This window comes from Brassica rapa, chromosome A03 (genome assembly GCF_000309985.2).
Source record: "Brassica rapa cultivar Chiifu-401-42 chromosome A03, CAAS_Brap_v3.01, whole genome shotgun sequence".
NCBI classification, from domain to species: Eukaryota; Viridiplantae; Streptophyta; class Magnoliopsida; order Brassicales; family Brassicaceae; genus Brassica; species Brassica rapa.
This window is the reverse complement of record NC_024797.2, coordinates 36,670,168-36,689,440: the sequence shown is the minus strand read 5'-3', so window position 1 is coordinate 36,689,440 and position 19,273 is coordinate 36,670,168. Positions and strand designations below refer to the sequence as shown.

At 41.6% G+C, this 19,273-nt stretch overlaps 1 protein-coding gene and 1 long non-coding RNA gene across 2 annotated transcripts; one reads left to right on the top strand and one right to left on the bottom strand.

Annotated features, from left to right (window-relative positions):
• Window positions 1–2,663: 2,663 nt before the first annotated feature.
• LOC103848153 (5'-adenylylsulfate reductase 2, chloroplastic) lies at window positions 2,664–4,747 on the bottom strand. Its single transcript, XM_009125111.3, has 4 exons — window positions 4,491–4,747; window positions 4,277–4,408; window positions 4,023–4,152; window positions 2,664–3,954 (listed from the first exon to the last, which is right to left on the bottom strand). Exons 1-4 carry the CDS (start codon window positions 4,570–4,572, stop codon window positions 2,934–2,936), a joined length of 1,365 nt encoding a protein of 454 aa, XP_009123359.1. The 5' UTR covers window positions 4,573–4,747; the 3' UTR covers window positions 2,664–2,933.
• Window positions 4,748–4,995: 248 nt separating this feature from the next.
• On the top strand, window positions 4,996–16,920 carry LOC117132386. The gene is made up of 2 exons (XR_004455964.1): window positions 4,996–7,626; window positions 14,439–16,920. It is a non-coding gene; the product is annotated as an uncharacterized LOC117132386 (long non-coding RNA).
• The last annotated feature ends 2,353 nt before the right edge of the window (window positions 16,921–19,273 follow it).

Genomic DNA, 19,273 nt, shown 5'->3' with positions numbered 1-19,273 from the left:
AATCAGAAACTCTCTAATACAAGAAAAACATTAGGTGTGTTTTTTTATATAGCTTTAAATTATTGGGAAAATTGTTTTTTTTTAGATAAAAAAAACACACTAACATTGTCCTATTGGACTAATATCACTTACTAGAGAGTAGAGACCGTCATAAACTATGATGTTGTTGTGCGTAAGTTATTGACACAATTATGTGTTAGTTCCTATAGATGATATAAAATTGGTTATTCTGTCATAATAAGTCAATATCAACATCAATGTATTATGTTACGTCAACAATGATTGATCAAAGCAGTATAAACAGTTTATTATGGTTATGCGAGTTAGATAATAATTTTAAAATCAACAACAATTGTTATGATTTTGATTGTCATCAGGGTTTAGTCAAAATGTTAACTAGACACTTCTTACGATACGATTATGTTTGAAAAAAGTATATTTAATATTTTCTAAATGAAATTTTTACTTAATTTGCTATCATACATTATCAAGGAAACAATGAATTCATAAGGTTCTTTAACACTAAATCATTTTAAAATATTAAAATGTAAGAAATTTGAAAAAAATAATAATGAACTTATAGGAAGGAATATCTCATACTTAATAAAGGTAATTTTTTAAAAAATATTTTATAACTTTTTATTCAAATTGATTTTTTATTATATAGAAAAATACAATCTAGGTTGTGTGCATCATTCTCTTCTTGAAAAGCTTGGAGATGAACTATGTGAAGGAATTATTATCGATATCTTCTATTTATAACGTGCAAGATTGCAGTAAGAGTTATAAAGGCTCCGATCATAAATTTCAGATAAGAGTGATTGAGAGAACAACAACTGCATATGTGTGAAACAACCATTACCTCAAATACTCTGTGAAAAAAAATCGATTTCAACTACAAATATTTTGCTCAACTTAAAGATACAAGAAAATATTAATTAGATGATAGTATTCATGCATATATATATATATATATAGATATATCAATAATATTAAAAAGCTGATGTTCATAGTTAGACTACACCCGGCTTCTGAAGAGTTACTCTAACTTAGTTAAGGAGGTATTTTTCTATAAATAACTGTAGCATTTTTTTCTCTAAGAATTATTAGTCTAATTCCATTAAGCAATTTCAAAATTTTAGCTGATGTTCATAGTTAGACTACACCCGGCCTCTGAAAAGTTACTCTAACTTAGTTAAGGAGGTATTTTTCTATAAATAACTGTAGCACTTTTACTCTATGAATTATTAGTCTAATTCCATTAAGCAATTTCAAATTTTTTTTCTACAAAAACTTTATTCTATATAGTGAAATTGAAATACAAGCAACATTATGAACTAGACAAGTATAACTATTTGAAGATATATATCGCGCTGTAAAATGTGATAATATTGTTTTTATCATGAAAGTCTTTTATCAAGAGATATCAAGGTGTAAATTTTTTATCAGCATCTTCTGAACTAAATTCTAATGAAAAAACTTAGATGTTTATTTTATTAGGTAACTCTAATTAGTTGAAGAAAATTTAATATACTAATTTTTATTATTTCTATTAGTTTCAGCTATGATGGTGGTTGCTTAGTTAATCTTGGCGATATGATTGAAAATCCATAAATGAATAATGAAGCTCAATATTAGTTAACATATATATATATATATATATATATATATATATTTATGTTAACTTAAATGAGTTAACTATATTTAGTTAACATAAAATAAATTAAAAAAATTAAGTATTTATTTATATATTTATTAGAATCGTAAATTTCATATTTCTAAAACCTACCACACCCCTCAATTCTAAACCATTAGTGTAGAATTGGAATTTGAGTGTGTAAATGAGTTTGTAATTATAAAATAAATATCTCACAACTTATCCAAACAAAAAAAATCCTCAATCTATAATAAAATGATTTATGATTTTTATGTTTTTACTAAAACATCAAACAAAACCCATTGCAACGCACGGGCCTTATCTAGTAGCCAATACATTCGAGTATATAATTCTGATTCGGATATATTCAGATATCCGAAATATTTCGGTTCGGATCGGGTTTGTTCCGGTTTTTCCAGGTGCCAAAATTTTGAACCTATTTGGATATCTTACAAGTTTCTATTCGGGTTCGGTACTACCTTTTCGGAATGGATTCAGTTTGGTTCTTTGCTTTGGTCCGAAGCATGACATATCTCCAAGTTTCGAGACTACAAACGCTACAGAGGTAGTGCTTAAAACTAGCAGAATCAAACAAATAAAGAAATTTGACATGCCTTATGAGCTAATAAGACTCTCTACCTCTAGTTAGGGTAGCCATCAACTCAAGCACAAGCTCCTTGTCATCATGCTTCCTCACAGACCTGTTTAAAAAAAGCTTCATCCGTAATCGCCAACACAAGTGACATTGCAGGGAGTTCACATTCGATTATCCGTTGGACATGAGAGTTTTGATTACATGACACCTTGGTACAATCCTGTTCTCCTCGCTGTATCCAAATACTGCAGGGTTTGAAGCTACAGCCTGCAGAATATCCAATGCACGGATGACAGCACTTAACTCATCTCTGCTGTTTCCTAGGCCTAGATATGTTTTAGTGGAGTTCACTATATGCTGACATATAAGTTGAAGGATGTTTGTAAAAACTTTAGAAGTGCACGCATCAAAAACTGTAGAAAAATCACATATCTAGAAAAACATAATCAACAAAATCCCATTACATGGATCCTTTTCCTTCTCAAGTAAAACTCAAAAAAGAAAGAACAAAAACACATTTAACGACAAGAAGACAGAAAAAGAGTCTATAAACCCTACAATACCATATAGAACACATAGCTTTTGCTTATTCTTTTAGATCCACAATCTGAAGATGAAATCATCCTTCATCTCAGTTTTCTTCATTCCTCATCACACTGTTTAACTTTCCAATCTCACAACTCACCGGAGAAGATTGACAAATGACATAAGCGAATCCACATCTCTATGCTCTGACGGGTACTTAATTGCCCGCGGAGCGCTTTTCGGGAAGAGAAGTATCGTCGGGAAGCTTCCTAATTGAAGCTCTTGCTTGGCAAACTCCTTCTGGTCACCATCAGCCCGAAACTTGGCCACCTTAATCCCTTTGACCGCCAGTTTCTCAGCCAATTCGACGTAGGAAGCTTCCATGGCCTGGCAAAACGGGCACCAAGGAGCGTAAAGCACAACCAACCACGGCTCTTTGCGGTTACCAAGCTTCAACAGATTCTCAATCCCTCCTCTGCTCAATGCAACCACATTGCTGCTTTCGAAGATATCATGCACAATAGCAGGTGCTAAATCCGCGGTGGTGGAGTCATCTTCCTTCTTGATGTTCCCTTTGTGCAGACCACATTCTTTAGCTTTAGCATCTTCCCACCACCACCTTCCTTCTCTCTCGTGCTGACCCGGAAGCACGGGCCTAGTGCACGGCTCACACCCAATAGAAACATACCCTTGCGCGTGCAATGCATTCACCGGAACGTCCATCGTCCTCAAGAAGTTCCAAACATCACCACCTTCGACATTAGCCAAAGGATTCCACTTGACAAGACTCCCAACACCACCATCCAACCCTTCAAACACCGGATCGACCTGAACGATCGGGATCTCTGATCTCGTCCCTGGAGACTGATCTTTCCTCTGTCCAGTGATCCAAGCTTTGAGACCCTTGAGAGCGCGGCGCAAGGGTCTTACTTTCCTCACACGGCAACACTCCTGGTGACCGTCCTCGTAGAAAGAGAACAAACCCTTGTTCCTCACCAAAGCTTGAACCTCGACCGCATCAGGGAACGTGTACTCGATTCGGATCCCGTACTGCTTCTCCACGGCATCGAAGAGCCTGTAGGTTTCGGGGTTTAACCTCCCTGTGTCTAAGCTGAAAACCCTGAAGGGCCTTCCGGTTAACCGAGCGTATTCGATCAGTGCAACATCTTCCGCACCACTGAAGAAAAATAAAAACAAGATTCGTATCTCAAATTCAACTTCTTTCAACTGAATCGATTGTTTTACCTGAAAGCAATTGCGATGTTGCTTCCGAATCTCTGGAGAGCTTTGTCCATGATTTCAAGTGGAGAAGCCTCTTCGAGCTTCTTCGCGAGTTGCTCGAAATCCTCAACGTCTTCTTCCTTCTCTTCCACTCCTGGGATCAAAATCCAAAAATTAAGCAAAATCTGTTATAGTCTGCTTAACACTTGTCTAATTAGATGGTTTAGTGCAAACCGGTAGATACTAATCGGAATGTGAAAAATCGAATCGTAACGAACCAGGAGTGATTAGGGTCGAAGCACGGGTAACCAAAGAGTCGTTGCGTGTAGGTGGTGACTCAGCCTTTAGAGAGTAACGTCTTTGAGAGACATGGGATAGATCAGATAACCTAAACGAACAGATTTGAAGAGCTGCGAAAGTGAACGGCACATCATCAGGTTACAGTGAACACCATCTGAGGATCGTTTTTGAGAATGAGGAGCTAGTAAGTACCTTTACGATCAGAACAAGGTCCAGAGCGTGAGAAACTTGATCCAGAGATGGCAGTTGAAGAAGAAGTGACAGCTAAGGCCATAACTCTCCGATTCGAAAATGTTCAAAAGGAATGAAGGAGATAATCTCTTTGGTTGTTGTTCAGGGAAGATGAGTAGATTGGATACAAGCCCGCGTTAAATAATGGCCGACCGAATATGCCTACTTCTAGGCTCTAAGAATCTGGATGTTTTTACGGATCTATTCGTTTTGTTGACGTGTTTACTTATGATTGGTTGAAGCTAAATCTTTAAAATTATAACTCAGCTCTTGTGGTTGTATCGCGTGGTGAGCACTGGTGTGTGATATGTGGCGGCCTTGAATTTGGAAACGACACACGGCTGGAATAAATCTTATTACAAATTTTGAATTTTCCACTTCAGTTTAAATCTTTTAATTAGAGTACTAGATAATAAGTCGCGTTTCGCAATATCTAAACAAAATATGATATAAATTTATAAAATTTGAATCATCACATAACAATTGCGAAATTTAAAGTAGAGAATTTATCCTTAGCTCAAATAAGATATTTGAAACTTATATAAACTTTTCACGCAAACTTTCATGTAAATTGTTTATGGTTTAGATTATGTAGTTAATGGATTAAAATATAACCCGTTCAAAATAATACTTAAAAACTTAAATATACATACTTTTCTATTGTTTTTAAAGTATACAATGAACTTTTTGAAATGATTACTAAATATACTTATATAATTATAATTATATAATGATTAAAATATTAATATATAACTTGATTGGTATTAATATGAGTAATATGGAATAAAAAAATGGAAAGAGATGAAAGAAAAGAAAAAAAAAAACAAAAAGTCAAACTCTTTCTTGTTCTTTTTCTAATGAATAACGTTTAGAAAATCCCGACCACCGCTTCCACCGCGAATTCACCGTCGTTCTCCGCCGGAGAACCCCCTCCCCCCTCCCTTCCTCCCGACCACCTGATTCAAACCCCCGTCCTCTCCCCTCATGACTATCCACCACAATTCTTTTCCGCCAAAACTGATTCTTCATCCTTTTCCAAAAGTAAGGAATTGATGAAATCCTTTAACCCCCTACTGGACCCCCTACTGGTGTTGTTGCTCAGCATCCCCCAAATGTTCCTTCATGTGCTAGTTCTCCACTAGTACTTGAAAAAACGCAAATTACTCTCTTGAAGCATTTAACTACTCTTCCTAGATCTGAATCTCAAAATCCTACCAAAAAAATCACCTACCCTCTTCTAGTAAAGATCCTCAAAACCTTATCCCTTTGAACCCAAAATCGTCATCCCCACTTCACACAAACAAAACCTCATAGCCAAATAAACTCCACAACCTCCGACACCATTACTGAAAACTTTCCTCCAGTCATTCAAGCTCCGACCATCGCCCCTCCCCCACCCACTCAAAATCCATACCAATCAACTATTAGTACCCGCTCACTTGTCCAAAGGTTGCGCCGTGCAGAGGACAAAACCCTCCGTCATCTTGCACCGGTCGCCTTGTCTGAAACCGTGAGACCTCGTATAGTGACTCTAGATTATGTGTTCCAAAAAGGGGTAGAAATGCACAAATATTTTATTATCTGCTATTACAATAGTAAAGCTCCACCATTTAATCAGATTCAGAGTGTTTTCAACCATATGTGGGGTAAAGAAAATAATCTTGAAATCCACAACAATCTCCTCAACAGATCAACAATTGTCCGAATACCGAATGCGTACCTCAAAGAGAAAATTCTGGATAAGTGCATTTGGTATGTATGCGATTCGATGTTTCACACTGCTCAATGGTCATCGGAATACTCAGAGGCTACTCCCCCACCGAGAGCAATAAAAATATGGTCTCATCTCACCGGTGTTCTCTTGGACCTGAGACATGAGGAAGGGCTTAGTCTAGTTGCATGATTAGTCGAAGAACCAAAGAAGACTGATTATTTTACAAAAAACCTCGTAAGCTTAACTCTCTCCCACGTCAAAGTTGAAGTTGATCTCACTCAGCCCCTTCCATCAGTTGTAGAATTTAAGCGTGAAAGTAGAGAGGTAGTAGAAGTGCAAGTCCACTATCCATGAACTCCTCCGATGTGCTCTCACTTCCACGAGCTTGGCCATATAGTCAGACAATGTCTCCACTATGTTCCTCCCCCTGCCTCCTCATCCAAAAACTCTACTGATCACCTACATAAAATCATTGAAAAACCTAAAAAACCTAAAAAACCTTTCCAAGTCCCTTCTGCTAAGCCTCAGACTCCCCTCTACAGAAAGAAATATACAAACCCAAGGGGAGGAGCGAGAACGCTTTAAGGAAGGACGAGGAGGGAGTTCCGGAAGAAAGAGGATTGAAAATGTTTTGGTGTCATCTTAAAAACTCATATAAAAGAACAATTTTTGAACCCCTTAATATCCAAAGTTTGCCCGGATTGGAACTTTCCTTCAAACCATTCTGAGGATGAGGATGGACGGATCATCTTGATTTGGAAAACCCTTGCCATGATTCAAGTGGTCTGTAAGAGTAGGCAATCTCTCACCTGCTTGCTCTTTCTCCCAAACCAGCCACCTTTTTACTACACAGCAGTGTATGCTTCAAATGAATCGGAGGAAAAAATTGATCTTTGTACAGAGTTAATAGAGATTCAAAGCTCCCTAATTCTTGATAGCCATGCGTGGATGATTGGAGGATATTTTAATCACATCCTGTACCCAGTTGAGCAATCTTTCCCTATTTTCACCTCTCCTGATAATCAGATATTCATCTTCCGTGAATGTCTGCTCCAGTCGGGGGTGTTTGATCAGAGATACAGTGAGCCTAGCCTTACTTGGACTAACATCCAGCCTGCAAACAACTCCACTGTCTTGTCCTTCCCTCATGCCCACGCAACCTTCCTCCCTCAGATATTCTCAGACCACTGCCCTTGCCTCATAGACCTAACTGTTACCCTACCCAAAGCTGGTACCCAACCCTTCAAATTCCTAACCAAACATCGTGGTTTCTCCACGGTAGTAAATGACGCATGGATTCGCACCAGAAGTGTGGGAACCGAAATTCGCACTGTCGATTTCTATTTAAATAAGGAAAGTTAGAAAAACCCTAATTTCCCAGAGGTCGCGGATACCACATGCCAAGCAATCAGAACACGAAATAAAGACGAGAAAAATAAGAAATCTAAAAGAGAGAAAAATAGATCTTATTCTGAATTCACGTTTGAGCGTTACAACAAGGTAAGAGCCTGGGCTACGAGAGTTGTCGGCGAGATTCCTAGTTGTAAAACCCTAAGACTGCAAAACCTAATTGAGTCGCAGCTCGAATAACAAAACATAAAGTTGCCTAAAATTGCTCTAAGTGTTAAGTTTCTTCTGAAAACGTTCTCTCCATGTGCCTCTCGCCTAGGACTCCTTATATACTCCTCCGAGATATTCCATTTTAGCTTTTTCCTTCCTCGTTCTCTCGTTTTTAGCTTTTCCCTTCCTGCCCTTAAGCCGTCTTAAGTTAAAAATAGAGATATTCTATTTTTTCAGATCTTCATGTTTATATGCGGAAACTTAACATTTATGTGCGGAAATTTGACATTTATCTTTTCTTGCAGACTAAGTATAAACCGCCATAGTATCTATGGGCTTTTCCTTAAAAAAATGTAAGTGAGTTTCTAATCACGTTTTAGACCTATTTGGGCCGTCTTTAGACTCGAAACGTTTATCACGATTTTTATCGATAAAAATAAATTTTCCGCAATTTTTATCGTAAAGTTTAAGTGATAACTCTAATCGATGGGAGTGAGAAATTTTATGGCTGTGGTACAGGGGAGCTAGCATTGAGGAACATACGAGAATGCACGGATTTGGGTCGTACCCGTTGAACGATTTCCGAGACAGTTCGGTCGCTACGTAGCGACCGATCGAGTGGCTTGGTCAGTCGCTACGTAGGGACCAACTCGTTCGCGGGTCGGTCGATGGCTTGGTCGGTCGGTACGTAGCGACCGGCTCGTTTGCCGACCGGTCGCTATGTGGCGACCTTGTTTGGATCCTTTTATGGCGTTTTATCAACCGAGATTAGTGCAAGATTTCACCGCAAAGTTCTTCGTAAATATTTCTTTACGAGGATTACTTTTTGTAAAGGCGTTCATGCCGATTTTTACGGATATTTGAATGTTAACTTCGTCGTGTCCGTTTGTGATCCCAACAGTTAGCCCCCATCCTGTTAGAATCGTGGATTACGATGAGATTCTAGCGCGCGGTTTGGCGATTTAGGCAAGATAGGTGTATTTGGACGAAGTTTATATCCAATTATCCGCAAACAAATAGTAATTTTTAATGCCTATAAGGAGGAAGGTAACTCTCCTAATAATTTTCACTCACTTATTTTCATAAGAAGTTTCTTGAGAAAAATTTTCCTTTCCCTCTTCTTCTCTTTTTTCTTTAAGTTTAAAAGATGTCTAGCAGAAAAAAGACTTTGAAAAGAGGTACCTCCCGTGGTTCTTCGTCAGAGGGTGTTCATGACGACGGTATTCTTGTCCCGAAGGCCGGTTCGTGCCCCACTCGATGGATCCTGCCGATGGTGAGGCGTACTGGATAGCGAGATATGGTTCGATTACTCCCCCTATCGAGAAGTCATTTCCTGTCATGAACCAGCGTTCGGTCGAAAAAGGCACACCGAGCAAAAGCACCAGTGAATTCTATAAGGCCGTTAGGGGATTCTGTCGGATTTCGGATGCGGTAGAGTTTCGAATTCCTTGTCGAGGGAAAAGTGTTGATAATCCCCCAGAGGGTTTCTTCTTGGTGCGCTGTTGCCTGTGGTTTCCGATCCCTGAAATCATAGTCCGTGTGTTGGACCGTTTCGAGGTATCGATAAGCCAGCTGAATCCCAGCAGTTTTCAGCATCTCATTGGCGTCATGCTCCTGAGCTATGAGCATGGCCTCTCCCTTACCACTGACCACTTTGAAGAGATCTTCAGGCTGCAACTTGTTTCGAAACCGCACCTCTACCGGTTGGTCGCTCGGAAATATATGACGGTGATTAAGGGGCTTATTTCCAACTCTAACTCGTGGACAAAGTTCTTTTTCTTTGTCCGTGTAAACGCTGCATCCGTCAAAGAGAATTGCATCACACTGTTCCTGAGCAAGCCGAATGACAGTCCCTTCATCAACCCTCTTTACCCATTCCCCGAAGACGTGATCAAAATGAGGGATCTCCTCAGGAATGGTCCATTTTTCTGGACCTTCTTTACGCATAGGAGAGTCTGCAATGCGTTGAGACTCGTGCATCCCGATCTTGGAGTGGGCGTAGAAGCGGATAGTGATTCTGAGTCCGATGATCCTACTTCTTGTGACGTTCCCGCGGAGGAAACGAACGTGAGATCTTCTAAGGGTAACGGCATCGATCTTGGTGATATAGATTTTACCGTAGATGACTCTATTCTTCTAGGATGGGACTCGGACCTTGCTTATGGTGATGGTAGTGGTTCGAGGGCGGTACCTATTCCGAATTTTAACGAGTTGTTTGCTAGTTTACCCTCAAGTTTCGATCCTCCTTCGTCAGTGGACGAATTGGGAAGGTCCAAGGTAGTTGCGGAAGGATCTCACATTCAACTGGGTTAGTTACTTTCTTCTTTAGGAACTTCGCGATAGTTTCTTTCTTTTTTAAAGACGTTAGTCGTTTTTGCATGGTCGGAACATGCTTGGCTCAGCCCTTGAGACGAGCCACAGGGAGGACATGGTTTATCGCTTCAAGGCAGAGAAAGCGGAAAAAGACCTTGCACGTGTTCAAAACGAAAGTTTAGAGCGAGATTCGGAACTTGCCAAGGATAATGCCAAGGCCGTCAGTCAAGCGGAAAGGAGAGGTAGGAGAGAGATTGTCGAGGTGATGAGAAACAGTGCTTTTCAGTTCAAGGCCGAGTATGAAAACCTTAAGGAGGCTTATTCCTCGGTGGGGGATTTTCGCGGTTCAGTTGGTACCCTCTAGAAGACACAGGCGAACGACTTTTTTTTCAAGGATGAGATGGAAATCATGAAAGGTGGCATGAATGATCATGCCCATGCTGAGGCGCTTATTTCCCCGATGGATGGGGGGGATTCAGGGATCCCATCCCGGTTTCTCCCAACACAGAGGAGGTCACGACCGAGGATGCTGGTTATGATGAGGAAGTGGATTGTCCTGCGGATGCATTCGGAGCTTCCATGTCCGGGGGTTTTAACTTTGATATGTGAGAATCGAAGTTAGCATTTGAAGGGAAGAGGTTTCCCCCTATCTTGTGTTTGTGGCCGAGTGTGGCCTTTATTATTTGTATCTGGCCGAGTGTGGCCTTTATGTTGAGACTTTGTGTGGGCCTGTTTGGCTGCTTTGTTTTATTGGGACTCGCCGTTGGTGGCTTCGAATCCCTACCGCTATGCGGTTTTATATATGACGAATATTTATCGAACTACTTTGTTCTGAATATGTCTGAAATAAATATGAGTTGTCGTCTCATATTTAGTTTTAGTTAGACGTTCAATCTGTTGGTTTGCTCGATATGTGAATTTTCGTAAAAATATTTTATTTATTTTTACGAAGTTTTATGAACGTTAAGATATGGATGGAGAAACATGTTTTAAGATCTCGTATCATTTTTTAGATATCATGTCTTGAGATGTTAGAGACCAGTGTGTTGGGTTTAGGGCAAGACCTAGGTTTACTTTCGGTTTTAAGGCTTATGCGGTGACTAGTCGGCTATTGATTTTCCTGGTGCGATTTCAACCTGATTCATTCCGATTTAAAGTCCGCAATAGGTTCTCGGCTTTTACGACTTGTATGGTGTGAATCGAGCATCTCTCCAGAGACAATTTTAAGCCAACTGGAAGTGCTTGACCAAAATTTCTGATTTTTTTATATAGCGTGCTTTTATCCTTGTGTCGGATGTTTGAGGATCAGAATGATCACCGTGCGTTTGTTTAAGATGGCTGATGTGTTCGTCGGGGCCAATCGACGAGCATGATGTAAATATTCGTTGAAATTTTATTGTCGCGTTTGGACAATTGTTCGTATAGTTTCAATTCTAACTTTGGCGACGTCTCTCTCTGTTATTTCGAAGACTATACAAATGTTTTAAGTTATGAAATGTTTGTGAACGTTTTGCGATTTGGACCAGATGTGGCCGTTCACGAGAATTTAATGTTTGTAGAGATTTTTACGTAGCTGAAGCGTAAGAGGTCATAAAATGCGTATTGTAGTAAAAGTTTTAAAAAGCTCGAGTACAATAATGCATGTTTTAAAACGTGGGAGTATACGAGTATGCGTACCACTCCCCCCCCTTTTTAGAGAGGGGGATAGCTGAACTCGTCTTTCGACGAGCTGCCTACGTACCCCTTTCGAGGATCAAGCCATCTTGTAGTTCTATTTTATGCCACAAGTGTTTCTACTCAGCGGTTGGTGCTGTGTTGACCGCCTTAATCGCGGTGAGTGTGGCATGATCGAAGTCTTTGTCCGGGTTTTTCTTTTCCGGTTGAGTGACAACATTGACTTTGGAATCAGGCTGAGTTTCGATATCCGAGGCATTTGCTTCAGCAGACGATGTCGAGTTGTATTTCTTTGAAGTGTTTTCAGCCGAAGGCTGAGCTAACTTTGAAGTGTTTTCAGCCGAAGGCTGAGCTAACGTTGTGCGTTTGCGGTTTACCATCGCGGTAGTTGTGATTTGTCTTAACTTATGCTCTGCGAGAAAGCAAAGTCGCGACTGTTTCTGACAACCCCAGATAGCAGCGACCCCGCTCTGGGTCGGTAATTTGATGCCCTGGTGATATGTAGACGGAACGGCTTTCATGGCGTTCAGCCATAGGGTTCCCATGATCACGTTATAGATGGCAGGATGATCGGCCACCGCAAAGTCGACGATCTTTGAGACTTCCTTGGCCATGACTGGTAGCTGGATTGATCCGAGAGTCATTGACGTTTCGCCCGAAAAACCCGTCAATGGTTTTGGTATCGGGGTAATTTCCCCAAGTTCAATGTTCAACCTTTTGAGAGTGTCGCGGAAAGATAACGTCAACCGTGCTCCCTGTGTCAATGAGGACTCTCGCGACCTCCAAATCTCGTATAGTGAGGTCTATGACGAGTGGATCGCAGTGAGGCTGATCGATTCCGCCGGCTTCCTCTTTCGTGAAAGTTATCGAATCGCTTTGACCATCTCGGGGAGGAGACCATGTAGGCCAATTTGCACTTGACTCGGCCTTTCTCTGGTAGGCCTTGATCGCCGAGAACGTGTCGTTGCAGTACTGTGATCCTCCGATGATTATGCTCACTCTGTGATGATTGTTATCGTTTCCTTTGTCATCCGATCTCCTTCCGTGTTTATCCTCTACTTGATTTCTCCGAGGAGAATTTTCTGCAGGTGGATTTTTGTCGGTTTTTGGAGGACGATCGGTCTCAATGATGAGATCTTTAACGATGGTTATTTCGGAGAGCTCTCCAGCTAGTAGCTTTGCGGCCACTCTCACTCCCAAGACTTTTCAGTTAGTCGTCGAGTGTCCTCGAGTCTGGTGGAACTCACAGAAGGTGTTTTCATTGTATCCTCGATTGCGAGTCCATGTACTGCCCGAGGTTCTGCCTTGTTCCGGAATGTCTGCATAGTTATACGCCCCTTGGAGTTCTTCCCCCTCGTGATTGACGTAGTTGTCGTTACGAGAGTTTTTCTTTTTAGTCTTTTGGTCTACATCTTTCGAGGACGTCTTTGTCGGCTTATGTTTTTGCGACAAAACTTTGGTTTCTTCCTCGATTATAATGTATTCTATTGACTTGTGAAGGGTGTCTTGGATCGTTCGTGGTTTGTCGAGGGTTATCCATTTTCTAAATTTCGACTTGTACAGAGCGTTTTTTTTAGTGCGTCTATGGCCACCTTGTCGCTTTTTCCGCTAACCCTTGACATAACCAGCTTGAATCGGCTTATAAACTCGCGGAGAGGTTCGTCCTCCCTCTGGGATAGACAACAGAGATCGACATCAGATGTTTCTCTATCTATGAACATAGAATACTGTTTGAGAAATTCTGATGCGAGCTGGCCGAAACTTCTGATGGAGTTTTGCTTAAGGCGTGCGAATCATTCGAGCGCCGCTCCTTCCAGATTTTTGACGAACAGACGGCAGTAGCCGACGTCTTTTTCGCTCTCCTTCAGTCTGGCCCTTCCCATCGTGATGTGGAAGGCTTGAAGATATGCTTTAGGTCAGTCGTACCATTGTATATTGGTACTTCGAGTTTTTCCCGGGTCAGATACCTTGGTATCAGAGATGCGAGCAGTGAAAGGCGTTTTCCGAGCTCCCTCAAGTAATCTGTTGATCTCTGAGGCAGCGCTGGTAGCATGATGGATCTGGGATTTCTTGGATGTATGTCAGCGTTCTCTTCCGTATCGTCAGAAATGCAGCTGGGATCCACGTTGACAGGCCCGACTTCATCGACCTCTATGTCCCTTGCGGGAGGTAGAGGGTTTTCAGAGTTCCGTTCCTCGGCAGAGGATGTTTCGCTGGGGTTTTGACCCGAAGGACGTTCCCGCGACGTTCCAGGCCTGTCGAGTGGAGTTGCGAATGCACGGGTTCTTGCCGTTAAGGTTTCGACCTTTTTCGTCAAGGTATCCACGAGTTTGTTCTGTTATCCTGACATCTTTTCGTAGGAAGTGAAAATCTTTTTGAACTCCTCGAGCGCCGCGGCGTTAGCTGTTGCGTTGGCTGTAGAAACGGCCGCTTTTGGAGTGTTTTGATTGTCGTTGCTTCCTCCGTTGATAGGAGTTTGCAAGTTATTCGTATTGTTAGTTGTCATGTCTGGTTGAACGTCTTGCGGATGAGAGTTAGATTGATCCGTACCCCCCCCCCCCCTTCTAGCGCCAAACTGTGGGAACCGAAAATTCCACAATCGATTTCCGTTTAAATAAGGAATGTTAGGAAAACCCTACTTTCCAGAGGTCCCAGATATCTGCTAAACCAGACGCCAAATAATCAGAACACGAAATAAAGACGAGAAAAATAAGAAATCGAAAAGAGAGCAAAATAGATCTTATTCTGAATTCGCGTTTGAGCGTTACAACAAGGTAAGAGCCTGGGATACGAGAGCTGTCAGCAAGATTTCTAGTTGTATAACCCTAAGACTGCAAAACCTAATTGAATCGCAGCTCGAATAGCAAAAACCTAATTCAGTCGCAGCTCTAAATGCTAAGTTTGCTCTGAAAAAGTTCTCTCCTTGTGCCCCTTGCCTAGGAATCTTTATATACTCCTCCGAGGTCGGTTTTAGCTTTTCCCTTCCTGCCTTTAAGCCGTCTTAAGTTAAAAATGGAGATATTCCATTTTTTTCCGATCTTCATGTTTATCTGCGAAAGATTAACATTTATCTGCAGAAATTTGACATTTATATTTTCTTGCGGACTAAGTATAAACCGCCATAATATCTTTGGCCTTTTCCTTAAAAAATCGTAAGTGGATTTCTAATCACGTTTGAGACCTATTAGGGACGTCTTTCGACTCGAAAAGTTTATCACGATTTTTATCGATAAAAATAGACTTTCCACGATTTTTATCGTATATTTTAAGTGATAACTCCAATCGATGGGAGTGAGAATGATATGGCTGCGGTACAGGGGAGCTAGCATTGAGGAACAGATGAGAATGCACGAATTTGGGTCATACCCATTGATCGATGTCCGAGACAGTTCGGTCGCTACGTAACGACCTGATCCGCGCTGGGTCGGTCGCTATGTGGCGACCTTGTTTGGATCCTTTTATGACGTTTTATGAACGTGTTCTTGGAGTATGGGTGCTCAGTTTCGATGAATCAACAGAGATTAGTGCAAGATTTCACCGCAAAGTTCTTCGTAAAGATTTTTTTACGAGGATTACTTTTCGTAAAGCGTTCATGCCGATTTTTATGGAATTTTTGATGTTAACTTCGTCGTATCCCTTTTGACCCCAACAAGAAGCATATTCTCAACCGTTACGGAGTTATGTTAGAAGCTAAAAGTCATTAATAGAGATCTAAAATTACTAAATCCAGAGAACAGCTCAAAAATCCACGAGAGAGCGATTGAAACTTACAATTTGTTACAAAATGTGCAGGTTATAGCTCTTCATTATCCTTCCCAGCAGCTGTTCCAACAAGAAAGAAACCTCCATCAAACTTGGCTTTTCCTGCTAGAGATAGAGGAAGCATATTTCCATCAATATAAAGGATAAATAGGTTTCGAGAAGGGGATTTCAACGCCACCTATTTCCATAGGATGTGCCAAGTGAGAGCAAGCTATAACGCCATCAAGTTATTTTCCACCAGCTCAAATATCATGATCACCGACCTGTTAGAGATGAGTTTTCCAGCGGTGGAACACTTCAAATCTGTACTTGGTCCACATTGGTATTCCCCACCTAGCATCCCCTCGCCTTCCTCCTGGTTTATGGATCACCTTGACTTCCAATGTGATCCTCAGCAAGCTCAAGCCATGCTATCTTTCTCTTCCTCTGAGGAGATAAGGAAGTTGTTCTTCAAACTCAACACCAACAAAGCCCCGGGGCTAGATGGGTTGACCTCTGGTTTCATCAAAAGCGCATGGGACTTTGTGGGAGAAGAAGCAATTGCATCTGTCAAACATTTCTTCACATATGTTTTTCTTCCTGCTACTGCTAACTCGACTATCTTATCTCTAGTTCCAAATTTTCCAGGAGCCTCAAAAGTGTCAGAGTTCCGGCCCATTGCACGCCTAAATACTGTCTACAAAGTCATATCCCGTATTCTGGTTGCTAGACTAAAACCCATCCTACAACATTTGATTCTACCGCGCCAAACTGCTTTTGTTAAAGATCGTCTGCTTGTTGTGAATACTATTCTTTTTTTTTTAACACTTTGTGTAATGTTGAATAAAATCTGTAAAGTTCATACATAGCCAATAACCAGCAGGAAGACGTGCATATAAATAAAAATTGCAGAAAAATTAAGATACCAGTAGGCATCATGTAACAAGGAGACTCTAGTGAGTCAAAGAGAAGGCCTCAATAATAGAAAGTGAGGATCCTTGAATGTGTAGCTACAGTGGCATTCATTGGGCTTTAGCAGAGTGTACGTACCCCAAACTCATGGTATTATAAAGTCACACACGATGAGATGATAGCCACACACGTCCATCGCCAAACTAATAATCTGAGCACTAGAGAGGCACACAGATGCATAAGAATGACCAAAGTAACACAAATAGGTTGACATAGAACAGCGAATAAGCTTGAACTGCACACTCAAACTGGAAAGAGGCTAGCAACAGAGAAACAACCCAAGAAGAAGCTTGACCTATCAAGAGGAGCCAGAGCGGAACCAGAACAACACAAACACGACCATCAAACAGTCCTACCTCGCAAACGAAAGTAGAGGAGAGGCCCTAGATGATGAACTGAATAAGAGCACAACCTGGATAAAAAACATCATTGGAAAGGCTTTTGATACTATGTCGTGGAAATTCCTATTTTTTGCCTTGAATGTCTCAATCTGCCACGCCATTTCCTCTCCTTGCTCAAAGCATGCGTATGCAAAACAAGCTTTATGATTGGATATAATGGCACAGTCACTGGTTACTTTAAAGGTAAAAGGGTCCTAAAGCAAGGTAATCCTTTATCTCCATACTTGTTTGTGATTGCAATTGCTAGTGTATTTTTGAGTACAAGTGATTCGTGCTCAGCTCTACGAAAAGATAGGGACAAGGAAACATGTCTTTATAGTACATTCTACTGCTTAGATTGTTGATAAACAAGGAGATCCTGCTTTGGGATACTGCCATACGGGTATGGGCCAGTATATGTCGCCAGTGCCTTAATAGCAGCAGGAGATATTGGTCATTAGGCAGGAGTTGACTGTCTACAGTGAAGGCCGCATGGTCTTCATGCTCTATAGTCGATGGTTCCTGCTTCCAAAGGTATCTTTGGGGAGCTATGTCATGAAACCATGGAGGTTGTTTGGATTTATAGCTACATCCTTCAGTGGGTATTGCCTACGTACCCTTCAGTGAGGGTTCATGTAAAGGAGGCGTGTCGCCTAGATGGGCGCATAGCCTGTTGGGCACATGGCCTAATGGTTACGTGGCCTTGGGAGCACGTAGGAGAATCTTGGCGAGGCTAAGGATCAGAAGGACAAGGTGGATTAATAGACCCGTAGGCAAAAACTGAGGATCTTCATGCTTGATTCTGCTGGCCTTACTCGCGCCTCTTTTATCTCTTGTTTTTAAGATAGTGATCTTCGTTGAGCTTGTAAAAGCAGCAATGGCCTTTCAGCAGGTCTTCGTGCCGGTCCCCTTTTTTGTGTTTATCATACTTCATGTTTCTTGAGGTTTTGATGTTGTAGCTTGTAGCTTCTTGCCTTGTCTCGGGATTGTACCTTGACTTTTGGGAAGGGACATTCGGCATGTTCGTCTTGGTACCTGGAGATAACCTAGTTGAATCTTGGTACCAGAGTAGATTTCTTGGACATGTTGTTTGCGGCGAGCAGTAGTGTCCATGCCGAATAAAGAAGGTGGAAACATTAGTTGAACTCTACCATTGCTTCTTGGCCACTCTCAATTATGTAACATTGCAATCTGCTCCCGGAGGCCACAATCGATGCTGAGATGACCTTGTGTCATGCTTTCATGGAACCTGAAGGATATTGGGAATGTCTTCGAAGACGTGATTTTTTAACCCGGAGGTTCTATAAAGTCCTATCCAAGAACCCAGAGGTTGGATAGACTTTTTGCCCATGAACCCAGATGCTGGATGGACTTTCGTCCATGAACCCGGAGCCTGGATGGTCTTTCGTCCAAGAACCCGAAGGCTTATATGGACTTTCATCCAGGAACCTGTAGGTAATGGTAGAATCATGATATCGATTTGAACCAGAAGCCTGCTTTGGAACCCATAGGTTGTTTTGAACCCGAAGATTGCTCTTAGACCCGGGGGTCGTTTTGAACCTGGAGGTTTCTCCCAACCCAGAGGTCATTTGGAACCCAGAGGTCGTTTTGAACCAGGAGGTTGCTCCCGACCCGGAGGTCGTTTGGAACCAGAAGATTGCTTTTGGACCCGGAGGTCATTTTTGAACCTAAAAGTTGCTCCCGACCCAGAGGTCGTTTGGAACCTTGAGATTGCTTTTTGACCCGAAGGTTATTATGTACCCGGAGGTTGCTTTTTGACCCGAAGGTCTTTTTGAACCCAGAGGTTGCTTTTGGACCTGGAGGTCGTTTTAAACCCGGAGGTTACTTTTGGACCCGAAGGTACTTTTGAAACAGGAGGTTGCTTTTGGACCCGAAGGTCGTTTTGAACCCGGAGGTTGCTTTTGGACCCGAAGGTCTTTTTGAACCCAGACGTCGCTTTTGGACCCGGACGTCTTTTTGAACCCGAAGGTTACTTTTTTTAGAGACTGTATTCTGCCCTCCTAGGGTAAGGCTACTACTGTTCCCTGTTTGGACATCACATTCTGTCACTCGGAAGTAGGCCACTATCTATTCCATTTTGGACCTCGCATTCTGCCACTAGGAAGTAGGCCAATATCGAGGTCCTAATGCTGCACTATGCTTCTGCAGAAAGCCATTGTCAGCCCCCAGGTATTGTGCTGGAGTGAATCTACCTGGTGTAGTGACTCATGCGCCGGACTTGCTGTTCCACGTCTGTATAAGTAGGAATTTTAGTGTGCTCTCGGACTTTGCACTTTTGCTCCATGTATCAACCCTGAGGTTTACAGTACTTTGCAATGTGTTAGCTCCCTGTATTAACCCTGAGTTTGGATACAATACAATGCACTTGT

Coding starts and splice junctions, on each gene's coding strand:
- LOC103848153 (XM_009125111.3), bottom strand. CDS start 4,572: ATGGCCTTAGCTGTCACTTCTTCTTCAACTGCCATCTCTGGATCAAGT. Junction 4,409..4,490: donor ACCTTGTTCTGATCGTAAAG/GTACTTACTAGC, acceptor TCACTTTCGCAG/CTCTTCAAATCTGTTCGTTT. Junction 4,153..4,276: donor TTCGACCCTAATCACTCCTG/GTTCGTTACGAT, acceptor TTTTGATCCCAG/GAGTGGAAGAGAAGGAAGAA.